The 20,238-nt window shown below is 40.4% G+C and overlaps 2 protein-coding genes across 2 annotated transcripts in view; both read right to left on the bottom strand.

Moving 5' to 3' along the window:
* The window catches only part of LOC124281174, a 137,556-nt gene extending 130,636 nt beyond the window's left edge, over positions 1-6,920 (bottom strand). Inside the window, exons 1-4 of the mRNA XM_046717203.1 lie at positions 6,899-6,920; positions 6,372-6,418; positions 5,661-5,822; positions 34-140 (exon numbers count right to left, since the gene is read on the bottom strand). Of these exons, the coding sequence (XP_046573159.1) occupies positions 34-140; positions 5,661-5,822; positions 6,372-6,418; positions 6,899-6,920 (338 nt within the window). The remainder of the gene's footprint in view (positions 1-33; positions 141-5,660; positions 5,823-6,371; positions 6,419-6,898) is intronic.
* On the bottom strand, positions 6,363-17,371 carry LOC124281173. The gene is made up of 6 exons (XM_046717202.1): positions 17,359-17,371; positions 15,414-15,605; positions 9,560-9,784; positions 8,561-8,779; positions 6,899-7,167; positions 6,363-6,418 (listed from the first exon to the last, which is right to left on the bottom strand). The coding sequence occupies exons 1-5, from the start codon at positions 17,369-17,371 to the stop codon at positions 6,971-6,973; spliced, it is 846 nt and encodes a 281-aa protein (XP_046573158.1). The 3' UTR covers positions 6,363-6,418; positions 6,899-6,970.
* Between the last annotated feature and the right edge of the window lie 2,867 nt (positions 17,372-20,238).

The following is a 20,238-nucleotide window of genomic DNA, read 5'->3' as shown; positions in this document are numbered from 1 at the left end:
AAGCTCGGTTCCGGGACCCCGGGGGGTAGGAACCTGGCCTCTGTGAGTCGCACCAGTCCGTATAGAGACAGGGTGAGGACCCCGGAGAATGGGGTCAGAGCAGCGTCATGCTGGGCGGTTTTCTTCCCGTTTACAAACAGCTGAAATAGAAATAAAAGGGTATACTAGTAATTGCTATGTATATGCATGTTTCAGTGAGACCCAAAACCGTTGTTCAAACAAGCATCGACCAATGCATATACTTGAACTTCCATAAATGTTCTTACAATATATTTTTGAAAGTGTACCATTTTTGGTGCGGTGGCAAGGGTTGCCCCTTTTGCCCAAAGGTCGTTTGCTGGGTTGTTTCCCTTTGCTGTGTAAAGATCCGTTGGTCTGGCGCACCAAACCTTGTTCTATGGTTGAATATTAAAAGCAACGTACATCTAAACTGACGGGCAAAAGTTAGTATATGACGTTTTGAACGTCCTGTAACAAAGACATACACCGAAATTTCCCAAAAATATTTAATGCATCATAATAAAAAAACACTTGAGCTGTAAATCACAAAAAATCAACAATTTCATGCAAGGAGTTTGTGAGCCGCTGTCAAGTAAACACGCAAGGGGTGGAATTTTGCATAAATCGATTATCACAATCTGAGTTTATGAGTCAGTAGCAGGGGCATTCCTTGAATACAGGATCTTGTGCACATCAGTATCGTGTGTGACCCCCTGCTGCGTCAATGCATGCCCTCACACGTCTCCTCATTGACGTCGTCAAACGTCGAATGACGTCATTGGGAATGCGGTTCCATTCCTCTCTGAGTGCTTGCTCTAGCTGTTGCCTGTTCTGTGGAACTTGTTGCCGACCTCTGATCTTCCTGTCCAGATGATCCCAGAGGTGCTCGATCGGGTTCATATCCGGTGAGCACGCTGGCCAGGGCAGGACGTCAACATTGTTCTGTTGCAGAAAGTAGCGAGTCTCTCTGGCAGTGTGAGATCTCGCGTTGTCATGTTGTAGGAGTACACCCCGGGGTTGATTCTGTAGGAAGGGTACCACAACTGGCTGTAGGATCTGTCCGATGTACCCCCGTGCATTGAGATTGCCCTGCACTACAACCAGACGGGTCTTCTGGTCTCCACAGATACCGCCCCAAACCATGACTCCACCCCGCCGAATGGATGAACTTCTCTGATGCATGGCCTTGCTAAACGTTCCCCTCGTCGACGATATACCCGTTCTTTGCCATCACACTTGTAAAGGGTGAAACGGCTTTCATCGGAAAAGAGAACACGTCGCCAATCTCGGACTTGCCACCTGTATACTTGCCTTGCCCACCGCTGTCTGTTTTGGCGATGTCTGAGGGTCAGGACCATTCCGCGGAAAGGCCGGTAAGCCCTTATACCAGCTAATCTCAATCTTCGGGTCACTGTGCGACGACTGATACGATGCCCGAGTGCCGTAGCCGCCGTCGACGTTGCCGTCACGAACCTGTTCCGGAGATGGATAGTCCGGATGTAGCGGTCTTCTATGGGTGTAGTGACCCGTGGCCGTCCACTTCTCGGCCTGTCTTGAGTGCTACCAGTATTCCGGTAACGTGTGAACAGCCTGGAGATTGTTGCTGGGGTACAGCCGAACGTTCTGGCAAGATGAGCTTGGGTAGCTCCCATATCGCGCATTCCCAATGGCTCGCTCTCGCTGAATTTGTGTCAGCTTCGGCATTTTTGCATGTGCTTTCAGTTACTGTGATATGCCAGCGTGTATCCATCCCATTTCTACCCGACTGGTGCACGTGCATGTTCGTGATTTTCAAAGATTACATGTTATACCTTTTTCTCGTGCTAGGGGTCACGTGACTACATCTACTGACATCACTACCATTCTGCAATATTCTCGTGACTTTGACAATGTTTGCTTTGGATGTTTCATTGGAATTTAGACATGCTCAATTTCCCCAAACCAAATTGAAAACGTTATACTAACTTTTGCCCGTCAGTTTAAGTTACTGGGACATTGTTCAGATAGGCTTTCATTCAGTCGTTTTTGTTTCCATGCATCCAGTGCTCTCACAGCAATAAGAGAAGCTGTTCATCCATATATTGTTATCCTTCCTTAAATACTTAAACAATTCATTTGTAAAAATCTCGATCCGCCTCTGAACATTAATGCACAGTGTTCGGTATTTACAAGCGTTCGTCATAGTATCACTAGCCCCCAACACAGACGAAAACGTTGAATTTCCGCTCAATTCTCCTACACACATTCGTCCATGTCAATATCATACCCTTGGACAATACGGTCCTCACAGGGGCGAGAAAAGCGGGGGAGATCTATCGAATGAAGACGATCAATCAGATGTTAACATAGAGACAGTTGGGAACACACACATATTAACGCTGCCCCTGATACAATGGACGCGTGTCTAATTAAAAACAGGTGCCCGGTACAGATTGATAATACCTCCATTGTCACAGCATGTGTTGTCCTGATATCAGTCTATTAACGTAGGCTGAAGCTAGATTTGTAATCTATACAAGCTTATGTTATATATTTACTGTTACTGTCTTGTAATGCTGGTTCAGTTATTGAACTGTAGCAATATTGTACTTCATCAATTAACAGGGGCACATTAGTGGTTAACACTTTGTATAAACACGTCTTCTACTAATCCTGGAAAAGAACATCCAAAAATGACTATGAGACATTGACTACCATATACATGTATGAGAGAGAGAGAGAGAGAGAGAGAGAGAGAGAGAGAGAGAGAGAGAGAGAGAGAGAGAGAGAGAGAGAGAGAGAGAGAGAGAGAGAGAGAGAGAGAGAGAGATGTGTTCTGGAGTTTTTCGGTCATATAGTCGTTCGTTGGAACCTAGGGTCTGAACTGGAATGGGTTGATATGAATGTGGATGTGAAAATAATCAAAGTTAAGCTTCTTTTGACTGAATAACCCGCACAGTCAGAGGCATGCTATTGTTAATTAATTTCTTTCTAGAGAATGTACATTGTATATAGTACATTGAAAGTAACCAACATTTGAGCTATACATACACCTTATCTAAAAAAATGTGTTGACGGTACAAATCATTTATACAAGGGCAGGTTTAACACCCACACTTTAATTTCGAACTATATTGTCTTCTAAACGAATGAAGTGTTACCAAAACATCTCCAAATACGTACTTCATATTTACCCCCATGAAGAGTAATCCTCCAGCTGGTCTGGGAGGAGGTGATAGGTGCAGCCAGAGAATAAACTCTGGTATTGGCATCTATGGTGCGCTTTGCTATGGAAACGATGAATTTGAAGAGTTCAGATCCATCCTCTCTCAAAGTGATGCCGAAACTGTCAACAGGAAACAGTCCTGACCAATGTTGCTTGAAAGTGAGTGAGTGCAAGGGTGAGTGAGTGAATGAGAGGGTGAATGATCGAGTGAGTGAGTGAGAGGGTGGGTGTATGAATGAGCTTTTACGCCCTTTTCAGCAATATTCCAGCTTAACCACGGCTGAGGACACCAGAAATGAACTTCAAACATTGTAGCCATGTGGGGATTCGAACCCCGAGTGACGAGCGAACGCTTTAAGCATTGCTTTATCTCCTCCCATGAGTGAGTGAGTGAGTTTGGTTTTACGCCGCTTTTAGCAATATTCCAGCAATATCACGGCGGGGACACCAGAAATGAGCTTCACACATTGTACCCAGCACACTGTATGACCACTTACTCGTTTTGTGTGTTCAGTAATAGCAATATCGAGCTGTTAGCGACAGGGGGACAATCCAATGTCAGTAGGTATCGACCGACGCTCTGCAAAAACAGTACATTAGTACAACAGTAAGAGTATCACACCACTTTTCACATAATTATCATGTTAAGCCCTTACAACAATCCCTTTCTGTTCCTAACAATATCACCAACAGTCTTGCCATGACGCCGATCAATATCAATGTGTTCCAGTAGAACACTGACGGTAGAACACCTAATCATCAGACCCGTGAAGGTCCGGGTATGAATGAACCTTCAGTAACCCATGCCTGTCTGTGTATAAGAGGCGACTAACGGGATCGGGTGGTCAGGCTCGCTGACTTGGTTGAAACATATCATCGGTTCCCAATTGCGCAGGTCGATGCTCATACTTTTGATCACTGGATTGTCTGGTCCAGACTCGATTATTTACAGACCGCCGCCATATAGCTGGGATATTGCTGAGTGCGGGGTTAAACTAAACTCACTCACTCCTACTGATCATGTACAGGGCTCAACTGAAGGTGGTAACGGTTGTGGCTGCAGGTGGCCCCGTCGTTAGTGGAGTCGCAATTCTCTGGGTGGATTATGTGTCGGGGTTGCCAGCACCAGACCACTTCTTATGGTTTCATCCGAGACCTGGGCCTCTATTCTCGAAAAGTATCCTAGCGCTAGGATATCCTATTTGGGACATATACCGGGATAGGTTCTGACATGTCCTAAATAAATCCTAGACGAAAACAACATGGCGTCGTACTTGTTTGTTCATTCAATTTTTGGGAGTAAGATTGTCAATAAGAAGAATGCCTAACGGGTCTACTATAACAGGACTGCATCCCTCGATGTATTCGACGATGTGGAGTTAGTGAATCGATACCGTCTGTCAAGGCGAGCGATTCAGGAGGTAACAGCGCAGTGTCGGGCCGAGCTGCAGCTCTATCTCACCGACTGAAGAGCTCGCTATCCTAGCTAAGATCCGTAGCTCAAGTTAGGACAGAGATAAGGGTCTGATCCTAACGTTAGGACTGACTGACAGTTTGGTTTTACGCCGCTTTTAGCAATATTCCAGCAACATCACGGCGGGGGACACAAGAAATGGGCTTCACACATTGTACCCATGTGGGGATTCGAACCAGGGTCTTCGGCGTGACGAGCCAACGCTTTAACCATTAGGCTACCCCACCGCCCCCTTAACGTTAGGATGTCCTATCTCCTGTCCTAACTACTTAGGATCCGTCTTAGCTGGGACACTTTCGAGAATAGGGGCCCTGCATTACTAATCTCCGGGCTTTCCTCCCACGTGAAGTGTGCAGTCAAAGGAATGCTATTGAAAGCCGCGTTTAACTAATTAAATCAGGCCACTCGGTCACTCATTGCTTGAGACGTCGGGAATCGAACCCGGGTCTTTGGCATGACGAGCAAATCCTGTAACCACTGAGCTACCCTAGTGTCTGAGCTTAAAAAATTCCAATGTGGTGCGTTAACTCCAATTCAGTCAGTCATAGATCACTCACTCGGAGAAACAAAGAAGAGGTGAGGTGAGGTGAAATTGGGTTTTACGTCGTGCTTGAGAATATTTCGCTCATATGACGACGTGCAGGCGTGTGTATGTGTATGTGCGGCTGCTTGTACTAGCCCAGACTTAAGCTGGTTTTATAGTGCTAGCTCACTGAGATACCATGCCGCAGTGAAGCATGAATACCCCACTCAGACACAGTATACTGACTCCGAGCCGACCAGTCCTTGTTGTACCCAGTAATACCGAGAGCCAGGCAGGGACCAACAAGTACCATATTTTCACGTCTTTTGGTATGACGCGGTCGGGGATCGAACCCGCGACCTTCCGCTCTCCGGGCGGGCGCTCTAACCACTACACCAAGGAGGCGGTAGAAACAAAGAAGAAGAAGAAGAAGGGATATGGTTGTAATGAGAAAATACCTCATCTTCTCGAATCTTCCACACCATACGTCCACACTTCCCAGGAGGCGCGGTCCAGATGTCGTTGTTCCTGCATCTGCTGACGTCGTTACCGTCACAGATGCCGTAGTGTTCACTGAGACAAGTGTACCTGGCTACTGCCTCCTGACCCTCGTACGTCAACTGAAAAAGTACTTTAATGAATTTTGTGCTCAGAATTGTTTAAATGGGAGGCAAAAATGAAATATGGAAGAAACCTGTTGCGTCGATCATCGATGTGTCAAACTTGCGATAATCTAAGATAATCAATCTATTGTGCATAGTTGTGGCGCAGAGCTATGACAGTATGCCCTAGACATGGATTCGAATCTTTTTTCTGCTACGGTCGAGCATTTTGCCAAATTGATCACGTCCAGCCATGAGTTTAATTCCTTACTTCATGATATAACTTAACACTGTTGAAAATAGCAATACACCTAATTTGTTCATTCAAAGAAGGCATCTTCCGTGCTCAAATGATAAAGTTCCTGCCCGAAGACTGAAAGGACTGTGGTTTGATTCCCTAATGCGGGATACCGAAAGACGTAAAACATGGTACTGGTCGTTACCCTGCCTGATGCACAACACTAAAGGGGTATAAAGGGGCTGGTTGGTTCAGAAAACTATACTGTTTCCAAGTGAGGTGTTAAGGTATCTTAATAAACGAAGTTAAATATACTACACCCGAGTCACTGTTCCGTCAGGCGTCGGAGGAGCGATACAGTCAAAGGGACTCCGAACTGAAATAGTCAAAACAACCAAATTATATATACATCATTGGTACATGGAAGACTTTATTTGATTTGGATTCTACGTTGCACTCAGAAATGCAGCAGCCGTGTAAATGATCAATACGTTCAACAGACAAGCAACAATGTGTGTAATATAGGTTCCTGTCCACAACCAAAATTGTATCCATTTTGAAAACACGAAAATTGCATTAAGTCTAGCAACTAATTCCTGATTTCATATGGAGATATTGCTTGTTGGAAATGGAGTCGCAGATACTAAAAACATGAGGGACAACTATTAGTCTACTGGGCAGTGAAACTTTGGTCTCTGGAAATGAATATTTTACGTCGGAAAATCGAAAGCTGGTGATATATGACGTTGACGTTGGATATTAAACTGAGTTCTACAACGAAACCACATGCATTTACCGAAAGGCGTTATCTACCCTGGGAATCTGCAAAAGTGGAGCACATTCGAGAAGTCCTTACCGGCAGGTTTCATCTGCCGCATCAAGGTGTGGGTGATGGAGGTTAGGTTGTCCAGTCTCTGAAACAGCGGTGTCATGTCATCCTGACATGAGCACATGGGAGGGCGTGTTGAATACAACACCGTGGTGGTTGATGTGGACGTGGTGGTAGATTTGGGTGTGGAAGTCGTTGAAGGTCGTGATGTAGTTGTAGTAGTTGCCGTCGTCGCTGAGTAGTTATTATTGTAGTTGTTGCCGTCGTAGTTGCTGTTGTTGGTACTGCTATAGAAGCTGTTGGAAGAAGATAACTGCTACTGAAGGTTGACGGTAAAGCTCTTTAAACCACGGACTGAGTTTGGTTTTACGCCGCTTTTAGCAATATTCCAGCAACATCACGGCGGGGGACACCAGAAATGGGCTTCACACATTGTACCCATGTGGGGATTCGAACCCGGGTCTTTGGCGTGACGAGCCAACGCTTTAACCCTTAGGCTACCCCACCGCCCCTCTTTATACCAAGGGGCGGTGGGGTAGTCTGGGGATTAAAGCGTTCGCTCGCCACGCCAAAAACCCATTTCGATTCCCCACATGGGTAAAACGTGTAAGGCTTATTTCTGGTGTCCCCCCGCCGTGATTGTGCTGGAATAATACTAAAACCTCACTCACTTTCTCTCTCTTTAAACCAAAGGAAATACAGTGGAAGCACTGAAGAACAGTTTTACCAGATATAAATTACGCAAAGATGTATTGTTTAACACATTTAATGTTATTATATATGTATCGTGTATAATCCGTTTGGCTCAGAATCGAACCGATGAATTGCAATCCAACTCGAAAACTACTAAACATATAGTACTAGACGAAACACTGATCATAATCAAAACATCAGACCAACTCTGTGATCTTTTTGCAGAATTGATGTCCTAAAAATCAAAAAGTTGTTTAACAAACTATCACAAAAATCTTGACACAGCTCACTATTTGTTACGAGGGAGGGCTGCAAAGAGAGGAACAGCTAGGTGTCCAAGAAAGGATGGAGACAGCACAGGTAAATGATTCAATAACTTTGTCGGCACGTGCTCCGCGTACACCTGGCTGTTCATCTCTTTGCAGCCCTCCCTCGTAACAAAATAGTGAACTTTGTCAAAGTTTTAATGATAGTTTGTTGAACAACTTGTTTTATTTTTAGGACATCAATTCTACAATAATATCACAGAGTTGGTCTGATGTTTTGATTATGATCAGTGTTTCATTGAGTCTTATATGTTCAGTAGTTTTCGAGTTAGATTTCAATTTATCGGTCCGATGAGCCAAACGGATTATAGGTGCGATCACTTTCAGTTTCATTTTGGTATTGAATGTTTTTTTTCAAGCTGCACTCAGCACTTTTCCATTTCTATGGCAGCGGTCTGTACATAATCGATCTTCATGGGTTTGTGGCTGTTTTAGCCTGTCGTATTGAGAGAATCTTGTAAAATTCAGCAAATGCTTTATCTTACATTGGCAGAAACCAAGACTTGGTTTGAGTAGTTACGTCTCACACTCAGCACTAAATACTCTGACGCTGTGTTGCATATATGCTTTTTGAAAGTCAATGACTGATTACTATTAGCTGATGATGCAGCTTTAGCAGTATTCACTCACTGCCCCAATTCATACAAAAATATTGTCAATACATGCATACTTTCCTCAACGTCCAGCACACAGTCTCTGATTTCGGGATGGAATATATATCCCTTGGGACATTCTTGAATCTCCACCGTCCTCTCCCCTCTACAGAACAGATGGTAGCGCGTGCGGGGGATGCCGGGATACGGTATTTCCCCATCCGGTTGTCCAACACAGGAAGCGGAACACGCCATGCAGTGCTCTCGACCCAGACACCGCCCTATCCGGTACTCACCTGGACAGATCAGTTTGACATTAAGGATCGCAAAATACAGTTAAAATAGTCATTATTAAAGACGGCAAAGATGGTTCAGGTGATTGTGGCACAGTCACAGGCTGGTTCGGCTCTTGTAACGCTGGTTCGATCATACACATTATACTGACTCCAAGCTGACCAGTCCTTGTTGTACCCATTAATGCCGAGCGCCAGGCAGGGACAAACAAGTACCTTATTTAAACGTCTTTTGGTATGACGCGTCCGGGGATCGAACCCGCAACCTTCCGCTCTCCACTACAGCGCGGAGGCGGTGTTCGAGACTAGATGATCGAAGGGCATGAAACAGTATCCTTCGTCTGACGTCAGGATATTTTCATGGTAGGTACAAATTCGGAATGACATGGAAATAAACAAATGATTGACTCAAAATAATAAGTATTCTATTATAAACGTTTTATGGAGAGGTGATGGTTATTTTAACACACGGGTCCAACAAACACACAAAAATAGTAAAGTTCTTTACTTTTGCCGGAGTCTTCCTTTCCATAAAATGCGCTACAACCGGAAGTGACGTCAGTTCATCTTTCATAGAAAACCATTGGAGATCCAAACTGATAACGTGGGTTGGTTTGCAACCCGATAGGTGTCAGGTTGCAGCGATTGAACGGATAGTGTCATCTTTAAATCATCTTATAAGCACATTTCGCACATACTAGCTTAATACTGTTGTGTTTATTTTACATTGATGTTAAGCATTGTCTTTCTATCCAATTTTGCAAACGTTTGGCATGTACTTACACGGTGATTTCGGCTCAAACTTGTTACCGCACGGTGTTTTGATCATGTCGAACAGCCGACAGGTGGCGCTGCTCTCGTCATACAGATACATATACTGGCATTCCGACTGGTAGGGCTTCAGCCCGAAGTGGTGGTACCGTGTACTGCAGTCGTAATACCGAGCACAGTTCCTCGGGTCGGCGAACTTGGCCGAGGGGTTCATCCGGCAGTAGATGATGATTGATCCTATAATTAAAGATTGACCAAAGTATTATTAATACATAGTACAGCCTTGTACAGGAATACGCGATCATACAAGCAGTAGCCATGTTTAATGTCTGGTGTATATATAGTCCGTTCGACTTCATTTGAGATCCATGAATTGCTCACAAGCACAAAATCTAATAAATGTAACAAAATCAAATTTTGCACAGTCACATGAAATCACAGTCACAGACGAACTCTGATGATTTCTCTCATAATTTTGGACACCCGAATAAAAAAGTTCTTTAACTAACGATCATTATTTTGTTGTCACTTTTCGCTATTTCTTACGAGGGGGGACCACTTGCTGGTACAACAGCCAGGTAATCAACAAGCGTGTGCAGCGAAATGTCAATTTCATACGAACAGCTGGCACACCCGGCTGTTCTACCAGCAAGTGGTCCTCCCTCGTAAGAAACAGCGGAAATGAAGTCAAACGGAAACTGAGTTTTTAAAGTGGTGTTTGTTCACAACCGGGACGATTTCCAACATAAGCACAATACATGTATATGGTGTCTATGCTATTATAGCCGTGAAATGACTGGACAATTGTTAGAAGTGTTAAGTGTTCCCCTTGAGAATCAAGTTTCTACCGAAAACTTTAAATGTTTAATTTAGTTCAAAAATTGTTTTCTTCCATAAAAGATAACTGCCAGTATTACGATTGTATTAGATTGATTTCCTGGCTAGAGTATCTACAGACCGCCGCCATATAGCTGGAATATTGCCGAGTGCGGCGTTAAACAACAAACCGACCAACCAGCAGACTGTTTGATGTCAAAATCTATAGAATGAATATTGTAAAATTCGTGACAGTCTTCTAGCAGAAAAGGGCAGATATCACAACATCCCAAGATATGAACGATTATGCCCATTGTGTATAACCCATAAGTTATGAATGAATTCCAGTTTTGCATAGTGTGTCCATTTCATTAAAATGTGCTCCAATTTTATTGCACAATATTGTTGTTACATGTTCCTACCTCTTGGCAAAACGTTTTTATTATTAAATATAAACCTGAAGGCTGCTTCTCACTATATATTAGACATGGCTTCTTTTCCCGGAATTACCGCATTTGATGTTTTTGTTTGCTCCCAGGTTTTACTTTTCGTAAGTAAGACCTATTTCCCGGTTTAACTTTTTGTAAGTAAGACTTCCCAGGTTTTACTTTTTCCCAACTCTATATTAACATTCAAATGCAGGTGATATGTTAGTGTTTGAAATCAATTGAAATATTTCGTCAAAGATGTGCAAATGTTTTCCCTAGCAGGATTGGAACCGTATATTTCAGATTCATAAGCGGACGCTCTACCTCACAGCCACCGGGCATCTAATAAAGCTGAATATCGCCGATGTTCAAAAGAATATAAGAAATGTCTGAATAAACATATAAACAAGTATAAAAATGAATTCTCTCACTGGGTCAGAAAAAAACAAAAGCATTCCCCTAAAGAATTCTGGAAAATACTAACAAAAAGTAACAAATATGATAATTCTGAAATACCAGACATAAAAGAAAGAATTTTTTGAACATTTCAAGCATATCAACAGTAAACAGACTACTCCTGATTTTGAAATAGATCAAAAATTTAAAGATTATGATGATCACATATTAAATGATGATATTACCTTGATAGAAGTGACACATGCTATCAAAAAGCTAAAACGAAATAAATCTTCTGGTATTGATGGCATTGAAAATGACTATCATTATTGATTCCTCTGATCTACTTGGTCCTTCGTTTGTTGATTATTTCAATTTGATATTCTCCACAGGAATAATGCCTGAAGCATGGTTGACTGGCACTATCAGACCTATATACAAAGGTAAAGGCCACAAATCAGACCCCAATGCCTATAGACCAATCACTATTTTAAGCTGCTTTGGAAAGCTTTTCACTAGTATATTGAACAACAGACTGAACATTTTCTTGGAAACAAACAATATTTTAACCCCTGGGCAGGCAGGTTTTAGGAAAGAACATTCCATAAACGACAACATATTTGTTTTGAACATGCTTACTCAGATTTTAAAGACCTGTAAAAGAAAGTTATATTGTGCGTTCATTGATTGTTCTAAAGCTTTTGATAATGTATGGAGGATTGGACTCTGGCATAAAATAGTTAACAATGGAATTACGGGTAAATTGTTTACGCTTATACAAAACATGTATGCAAATATCAAATCTTGTGTATGTTCAAATGATAAGTTCTCAGATTATTTTCAATGTTATTCGGGCGTCCGCCAAGGGGAGAATCTTTCACCTCTTTTATTTTGTTTATTCATTAATGATTTAGAACAATTTCTCATCGATGACAGTTGTAAAAGTGTTATGCTCGAGAATGTAAACATACAGTTATGTTTATCATTTATTGTACTTCTTTATGCCGACGACACTGTCCTGTTTGCTGATTCCGCATCCGAACTACAGAGTACCTTAGATTCTTTTAGCAAATACTGTAAAATTTGGAAATTAGAAGTGAATTTTGATAAAACGAAAGTCTTAATTTTTTGGAAGTGACCCTGCTAATAATAGTAAACTTAATTTTGTCTTTGAACAATCTCAAATTGAAATTGTAGATAACTATACTTATCTTGGAGTGACATTTAGTAGAAAAAGGAAATTTAATCTATCAATCAATAACCTTGCAATGTTTTGGGGTTTTTTTAAATCTAGAAATCATAATATCCCGTTGGACTGTTTACTTAAGGCATTTGATGTTATGATAGCCCCAATTCTTTTGTATGGCTGCGAAACTTGGGCATATGAAAATTTAAATATAATTGAAAAAAAACCATTAAAGTTTTTAAATTGGCTAGCGGTTTACGAAATTCTACCCCTACTTTTATGGTATATGGAGAACTCGGAAGATTTCCTTTATATATCACTGCAGCTAAGCGTATTATTTGTTACTGGCATAAACTTAATAATCCTGGAATGCAGCAGAAATGATCAAAACTGATCAACATTATGCATATGCACAAAGTATCTTTGAGAATGATTTTGATCCCTGGATGCATCATGTTAAATCTTTATTAGATAAATGTGGCTTATCTTTTGTATTCTATAACCCTGTAAGCGTACCATGCCAATGGCTAGTTTCACAAGTGGAGACTGTATTAAAAAGACCAGTTCCAACAAAGTTGGAAAGCTGTCTTCTCTTCCCAGCTTATATTTACTCTCCTATTTTGAAATACAGAACCTGTAATCACAATCTCCCGGTAGAAACTGGTCGTTGGCATGGTATCGCTAGAAAAAACAGAACATGTAAACTTTGCAATTCACCAGCAATAGGCGACGAATTTCATTACTTATTTAAATGTGAAGCCCTTACACATATTAAATTAAAATATTTACCAACTAGACATAGGTACTTCCCCAATTTATCAACATTGAAGAAAATATTTAATAGTAGAAATCTATCCAAATATCTGCTAGTATTAGATAAACTCTTTGTCAAAAAATGGTTAAACCTCAACCAGCTCTTTCTATAGACAACAAATCACTTAACAGATCTTAATTTATGGCATTATTATGTTTCATTTTAAACTGTTCTACCTGTCATTTTGTCATGTTTATTTATATGTATTTAAATGGATTATGTTTGATTTTCTCTTGTACCACCAAACGTGGTTATTTGAGAATAAACTGAACTTGAACTTGACAATGAGTGAGGGTTGAATTATGTATTTATAGTTGGGCATACTGTCATTCAATTGATTTTACTAGCGCTTCAGTTACTGTTATGTAGCTTCATTACATGATCATCTAATTATCCATCATTGACGGTTTATATGTATAATAAAGGACTCCTCCACAGTTATGGTTGGGAAAGTAAGCCCTCGACCATCGGGTGGAGAGAAGTAAGAGTAGCGCTCTCGGTCTTACTTCTCCCCACCCTCCGGTCTCGGGTCTTACTTTCCCAACCATAACCTCGGAGTCGTGCTTTATCCTACACGTAACAAACTTAATGTCTGTAATAAACTTTCTAAATACTATATTTCTCGATGTGAAAAACCTGTTGTTTAGTAACATCGTGTATAGATGGTATTGTTTGCCTATACCATATACAGCTAATGCAGGATTTAGTTATGTGGACCTCCGCATTCCGTCCAACATTCATTATCACACTCTGTATCTGTATATTGGGCCGGTAGCCCCTGTCCAGGAATAAAAACTTCTATTTCTAAACGGTCTCGATACTTGCCGGGGCGGTGGGGTAGCCTAGTGGTTAAAGCGTTCGCTCGTCAAGCCGAAGACCCGGGTTCGATTCCCCACATGGGTACAGTGTGTGAAGTACATTTTTGGTGTCCCCCGCAATGATATTGCTGGAATATTGCTAAAAGCGACGTAAAACCAAAACTCACTCACTCACAATACTTGCCATTGTAATAGTCACGTTAAAACGTTGTTTTCCATTTTACAGAGACACATGTAGACTGTAGATGGTAAAAACATAAATCACTGAAATATGGAATTATTGTGTTTACTGTGTTTACTCAACGTATTTTAGATACGGACAAACTTTATGGATGAACGTCCAAGTTTGCCCTTCACTGATTCACCAGCTTCTAAATATGCCACTCAAAGAAGTCAACATATTTTAGTTAGTTTCTTAATTAAAAACCCCTTCAAAAGTGTCATTACTATTATACGATTAATCGATCTACAATTGCGTGTAATTTTACTCCTTGAACTTTCAGAAGAAAGAAAACTTAACTACATTTAATTATCATGTATACTTGGGATCTTGCCCAAGGCAAATTCGTGTTGTTATGTGGAACATGGTGACGTTGCCTCGCAGATCGTGTTAGCAACATCAACAAGTCTAACTGGACTGAGTTCAGGAACCATTAAACACCGCTCAAGACAGGCTCAAGACAGGTGTCAGGGTAAATGTGTGCACTAAACAAAGACAATTACAACAAATATGACATTTACAAAAAAGAACTAAAAGCGTGACTGGACGATGTGTATCCGTTTAAATTATGTTTTAAGAAGTTTACTCTCAGCCTTCTGACAAAGTGTCGCTTTAATATTTCATAAATGACAAGCTTCATCTAAAATGTCGCTGACGGTGTAACTTCCTTATTCCATCTCAATCCAAATGGCTTATCTCAGTGTATGGATGTACAAATGTAAATAGTGAAAATCGTAGAAATACTAAAATATACTCATGCCATTAATGGTTGTCACCCCCTTCAAAAAAAATTATTGGAGAGGGATGGGGTAGGGGTTGGGTAGGGGGTGGGGTTGGGTAGGGGGTGGGGGTGGGGAAGGGGTGACAACCATTATTGGCATGAGTATATAATCAAATACCAAACACGGTTTAGGATACCCCCTACTATTGAAGCATAAAGCTTGATCTACCTTGTATCTTAGTTAATGAGTTTAGTTTAGTCAGCAATATTCCAGCTATATAGCGGTGGTCTGCAAATAATCGTGTCTAGACCAGATACGACTTTTTCTATTAGAAATATTTTGCAGGGATACCTCAAATAATCTCACAGATTGATTTTGGAAAGGGAATCTCAATGCTGTGATATCATGAGGATGGTCCTTACAGGAGTCAAAACATACTCACTTTAGTTCATGTCAATTTACTTACTGTGATAATTGGATGTGCATGTTTTGTCTACTGGGTCGAAGACCTCCTCTGAGACTGTGCACATTAAGTGCGATACTATTTTCCCTGCTTTACAAAGTATGTGTTCGGGGGAGTAGATGGTTCCGGGTTTAGGAGCGTAGCCATCTTGATCACACTGGCTGGACACAGAGAGGCACTCCGTCTTGTAGTCACCTAGAAACGGAACGGGAGCAATGACAAGTATAGACTAACGCTATGTGTCTCCAAACATATATCGACTTATTAGAAACGAATAACGAGATCCAGTGAGGTCGGAGATCCAGAATTAGGGGAGAGTTAGGTAAGTGTGTGTTACTTTGATGCTTTTTATACGTTGTAGGTGGGGATTGTTGCTACTTACACTTTGTGGGTGGGGATTGTTGCTACTTACACTTTGTGGGTGAGGATTGTTGCTACTTACACTTTGTAGGTGAGGATTGTTGCTTCTTACACTTTGTGGGTCACACTTTGTGGGTGAGGATTGTTGCTACTTGCACACTTTGTGGGTGAGGATTGTTGCTACTTACACTTTGTGGGTGAGGATTGTTGCTTCTTACACTTTGTGGGTGGGGATTGTTGCTTCTTACACTTTGTGGGTGAGGATTGTTGCTTCTTACACTTTGTGGGTGAGGATTGTTGCTACTTACACTTACACTTTGTGGGTGAGGATTGTTGCTACTTACACTTTGTGGGTGAGGATTGTTGCTTCTTACACTTTGTGGGTGAGGATTGTTGCTTCTTACACTTTGTGGGTGTGGATTGTTGCTTCTTACACTTTGTGGGTGAGGATTGTTGCTTACTTACACTTTGTGGGTGAGGATTGTTGCTTCTTACACTTTGTGGGTGGGGATTGTTGCTACTTACACTTTGTGGGTGAGGATTGTTGCTTCTTACACTTTGTGGGTGAGGATTGTTGCTACTTACACTTTGTGGGTGAGGATTGTTGCTACTTACACTTTGTGGGTGAGGATTGTTGCTTCTTACACTTTGTGGGTGAGGATTGTTGCTACTTACACTTTGTGGGTGAGGATTGTTGCTTCTTACACTTTGTGGGTGAGGATTGTTGCTTCTTACACTTTGTGGGTGAGGATTGTTGCTTCTTACACTTTGTGGGTGATTGGATTGTTGTTATTTCTTACACTTTTGGGTGGGGATTGTTGCTGCTTACACTTTGTGGGGTGAGGATTGTTGCTACTTACACTTTGTGGGTGAGGATTGTTGCTTCTTACACTTTGTGGGTGGGGATTGTTGCTACTTACACTTTGTGGGTGAGGATTGTTGCTTCTTACACTTTGTGGGTGAGGATTGTTGCTACTTACACTTTGTGGGTGAGGATTGTTGCTTACACTTTGTTACACTTTGTGGGTGAGGATTGTTGCTACTTACACTTACACTTTGTGGGTGAGGATTGTTGCTTCTTACACTTTGTGGGTGGGGATTGTTGCTTCTTACACTTTGTGGGTGAGATTGTTGCTTTCTTACACTTTGTGGGTGAGGATTGTTGCTACTTACACTTTGTGGGTGAGGATTGTTGCTTCTTACACTTTGTGGGTGAGGATTGTTGCTTCTTACACTTTGTGGGTGAGGATTGTTGCTACTTACACTTTGTGGGTGAGGATTGTTGCTTCTTACACTTTGTGGGTGAGGATTGTTGCTACTTACACTTTGTGGGTGAGGATTGTTGCTTCTTACACTTTGTGGGTGAGGATTGTTGCTACTTACACTTTGTGGGTGAGGATTGTTGCTACTTACACTTTGTGGGTGGGGATTGTTGCTACTTACACTTTGTGGGTGAGGATTGTTGCTTCTTACACTTTGTGGGTGAGGATTGTTGCTACTTACACTTTGTGGGTGAGGATTGTTGCTACTTACACTTTGTGGGTGAGGATTGTTGCTACTTACACTTTGTGGGTGAGGATTTACATGCTTAGTTTGACCATTTTAGATATTTGTGAACAGCATGATATTCGACAATGTGATCAATGAAACACTACTTGTATACTATGAAGCTACCTGTACTGTACTGTACTGTACTGTACTACTGAGGTAAAGTCCGTAATCATGTAACACTTCATACACATGCTTAGTTTGACCATTTTACATATTTATGTACTATGAGGCTACCTGTATTGTACTGTACTGTACTACTGAGGTAAAATCTGTAAAATGTAACACTTCATATACATGCTTAGTTTGACCATATTACATATTTATGTACTATGAGGCTACCAGTACTGTACTGTACTGTACTACTGAGATAAATTCTGTAAACATGTAATACTTCACGTACATGCTTAGTTTGACCATTTTGCATATTTGTGAACAGCATGATGTTAGAGAGAGTGACAAAGGAAACACTGTACTTGTGTACAATGAAACTATTTGTACTGTACTGTACTACTGAGGTAAAATCTGTAAACATGTAACACTTCATATACATGCTTAGTTTTTGACCGTTTTTACATATTTGTGAACAGCATGTTATTTGACAATGAAATCAAGGAAACACTGTACTTGCATACTAAAGAGGCTACCTGTACTGTACTACTGAGGTAAAGTCTGTAAACATGTAACACTTCAGATACATGCTTAGTTTTTGACCGTTTTTACATATTTGTGAACAGCGTGTTATTTGACAATGAGATCAAGGAAACACTGTACTTGCATACTAAGAAGCTACCTGTACTGTACTGTACTACTGAGGTAAAGTCTGTAAACATGTAAAACTTCATATACATGCTTAGTTTTTGACCGTTTTTACATATTTGTGAACAGCATGTTATTTGACAATGAGATCAAGGAAACATTGTACTTGCATACTAAGAAGCTACCTGTACTGTACTACTGAGGTAAAGTCTGTAAACATGTAACATTTCATATACATGCTTAGTTTTTGACCGTTTTTACATATTTGTGAACAGCGTGTTATTTGACAATGAGATCAAGGAAACACTGTACTTGCATACTAAGAAGCTACCTGTACTGTACTACTGAGGTAAAATCTGTAAACATGTAACACTTCATATACATGCTTAGTTTTTGACCGTTTTTACATATTTGTGAACAGCATGTTATTTGACAATGAAATCAAGGAAACACTGTACTTGCATACTAAGAAGCTACCTGTACTGTACTGTACTACTGAGGTAAAGTCTGTAAACATGTAACACTTCATATACATGCTTAGTTTTTGACCGTTTTTACATATTTGTGAACAGCATGTTATTTGACAATGAGATCAAGGAAACACTGTACTTGCATTCTAAGAAGCTACCTGTACTGTACTGTACTACTGAGGTAAAATCTGTAAACATGTAAAACTTGATATACATGCTTAGTTTGACCATTTTACATATTTGGAATAGCATGATATGGGACAATATGATCAAGGAAACACTGTACCTGTGTACTATGAGGCTACCTGTACTGTACTACTGAGGTAAAATCTTTAAAATGTAACACTTCATATACATGCTTAGTTTGACCATATTACATATTTATGTACTACGAGGCTACCTGTACTGTAATGTACTAATGAGATAAATTCTGTAAACATGTAATACTTCACGTACATGCTTAGTTTGACCATTTTGCATATTTGTGAACAGCATGATGTTAGAGAGAGTGACAAAGGAAACACTGTACTTGTGTACAATGAAACTATTTGTACTGTACTGTACTACTGAGGTAAAATCTGTAAACATGTAACACTTCATATACATGCTTAGTTTTTGACCGTTTTTACATATTTGTGAACAGCATGTTATTTGACAATGAAATCAAGGAAACACTGTACTTGTGTACTATGAGGCTTCCTGTACTGTACTGTACTGTACTACTGAGGTAAAATCTGTAAACATGTAAAACTTCATATACATGCTTAGTTTGACCATTTTACATATTTGGAATAGCATGATATGGGACAATATGATCAAGGAAACACTGTACTTGTGTACTATGAGGCTACCTGTACTGTACTGTACTGTACTGTACTACTGAGGTAAAATCTGTAAACATGTAACACTTCATATACATGCTTAGTTTGACCATGTTACATATTTATGTACTATGAGGCTACCAGAAATGTACTGTACTAATGAGATAAATTCTGTAAACATGTAATACTTCACGTACATGCTTAGTTTGACCATTTTGCATATTTGTGAACAGCATGATGTTAGAGAGAGTGACAAAGGAAACACTGTACTTGTGTACAATGAAACTATTTGTACTGTACTGTACTACTGAGGTAAAATCTGTAAACATGTAACACTTCATATACATGCTTAGTTTTTGACCGTTTTTACATATTTGTGAACAGCATGTTATTTGACAATGAGATCAAGGAAACACTGTACTTGCATACTAAGAAGCTACCTGTACTGTACTGTACTACTGAGGTAAAGTCTGTAAACATAATTCTGGGAATAAAAACATGACCAAAAAAATGAAAAAACTATAAAAAAAAAAATAATTTGTTATCAATATGAAGTGTCTAAATGTATGAATGTGTGAGAGCATGATTTGATTGGTAGTTTGAATGTAATGTTGAACAAGAAGTTTCTTTCTACATTATTAATGTAGCAATAGTAAAATATTGTACTTATTATTTGTTTTAGGAATGCATTAACACAGAATACTTGTGTGGGTATATAGACACACCCCGGTGTCACCCACTGGGTATGTACATATTATCTTTTATCATGTATGTAATTATCTATGTGTGATTTAAATATCACCTCTATTATCATTTAAGTTGATCATTTGCATGTTAAATTACAACCTTTATGTAATGTTTTATACATCA

This window comes from Haliotis rubra, unplaced genomic scaffold, assembly GCF_003918875.1.
Source record: "Haliotis rubra isolate DU_JTF1 unplaced genomic scaffold, ASM391887v1 Scf28, whole genome shotgun sequence".
NCBI lineage: Eukaryota > Metazoa > Mollusca > Gastropoda > Lepetellida > Haliotidae > Haliotis > Haliotis rubra.
Note: the sequence above shows the minus strand (reverse complement) of the source record. Positions and strands in the feature narration are given on the sequence as shown.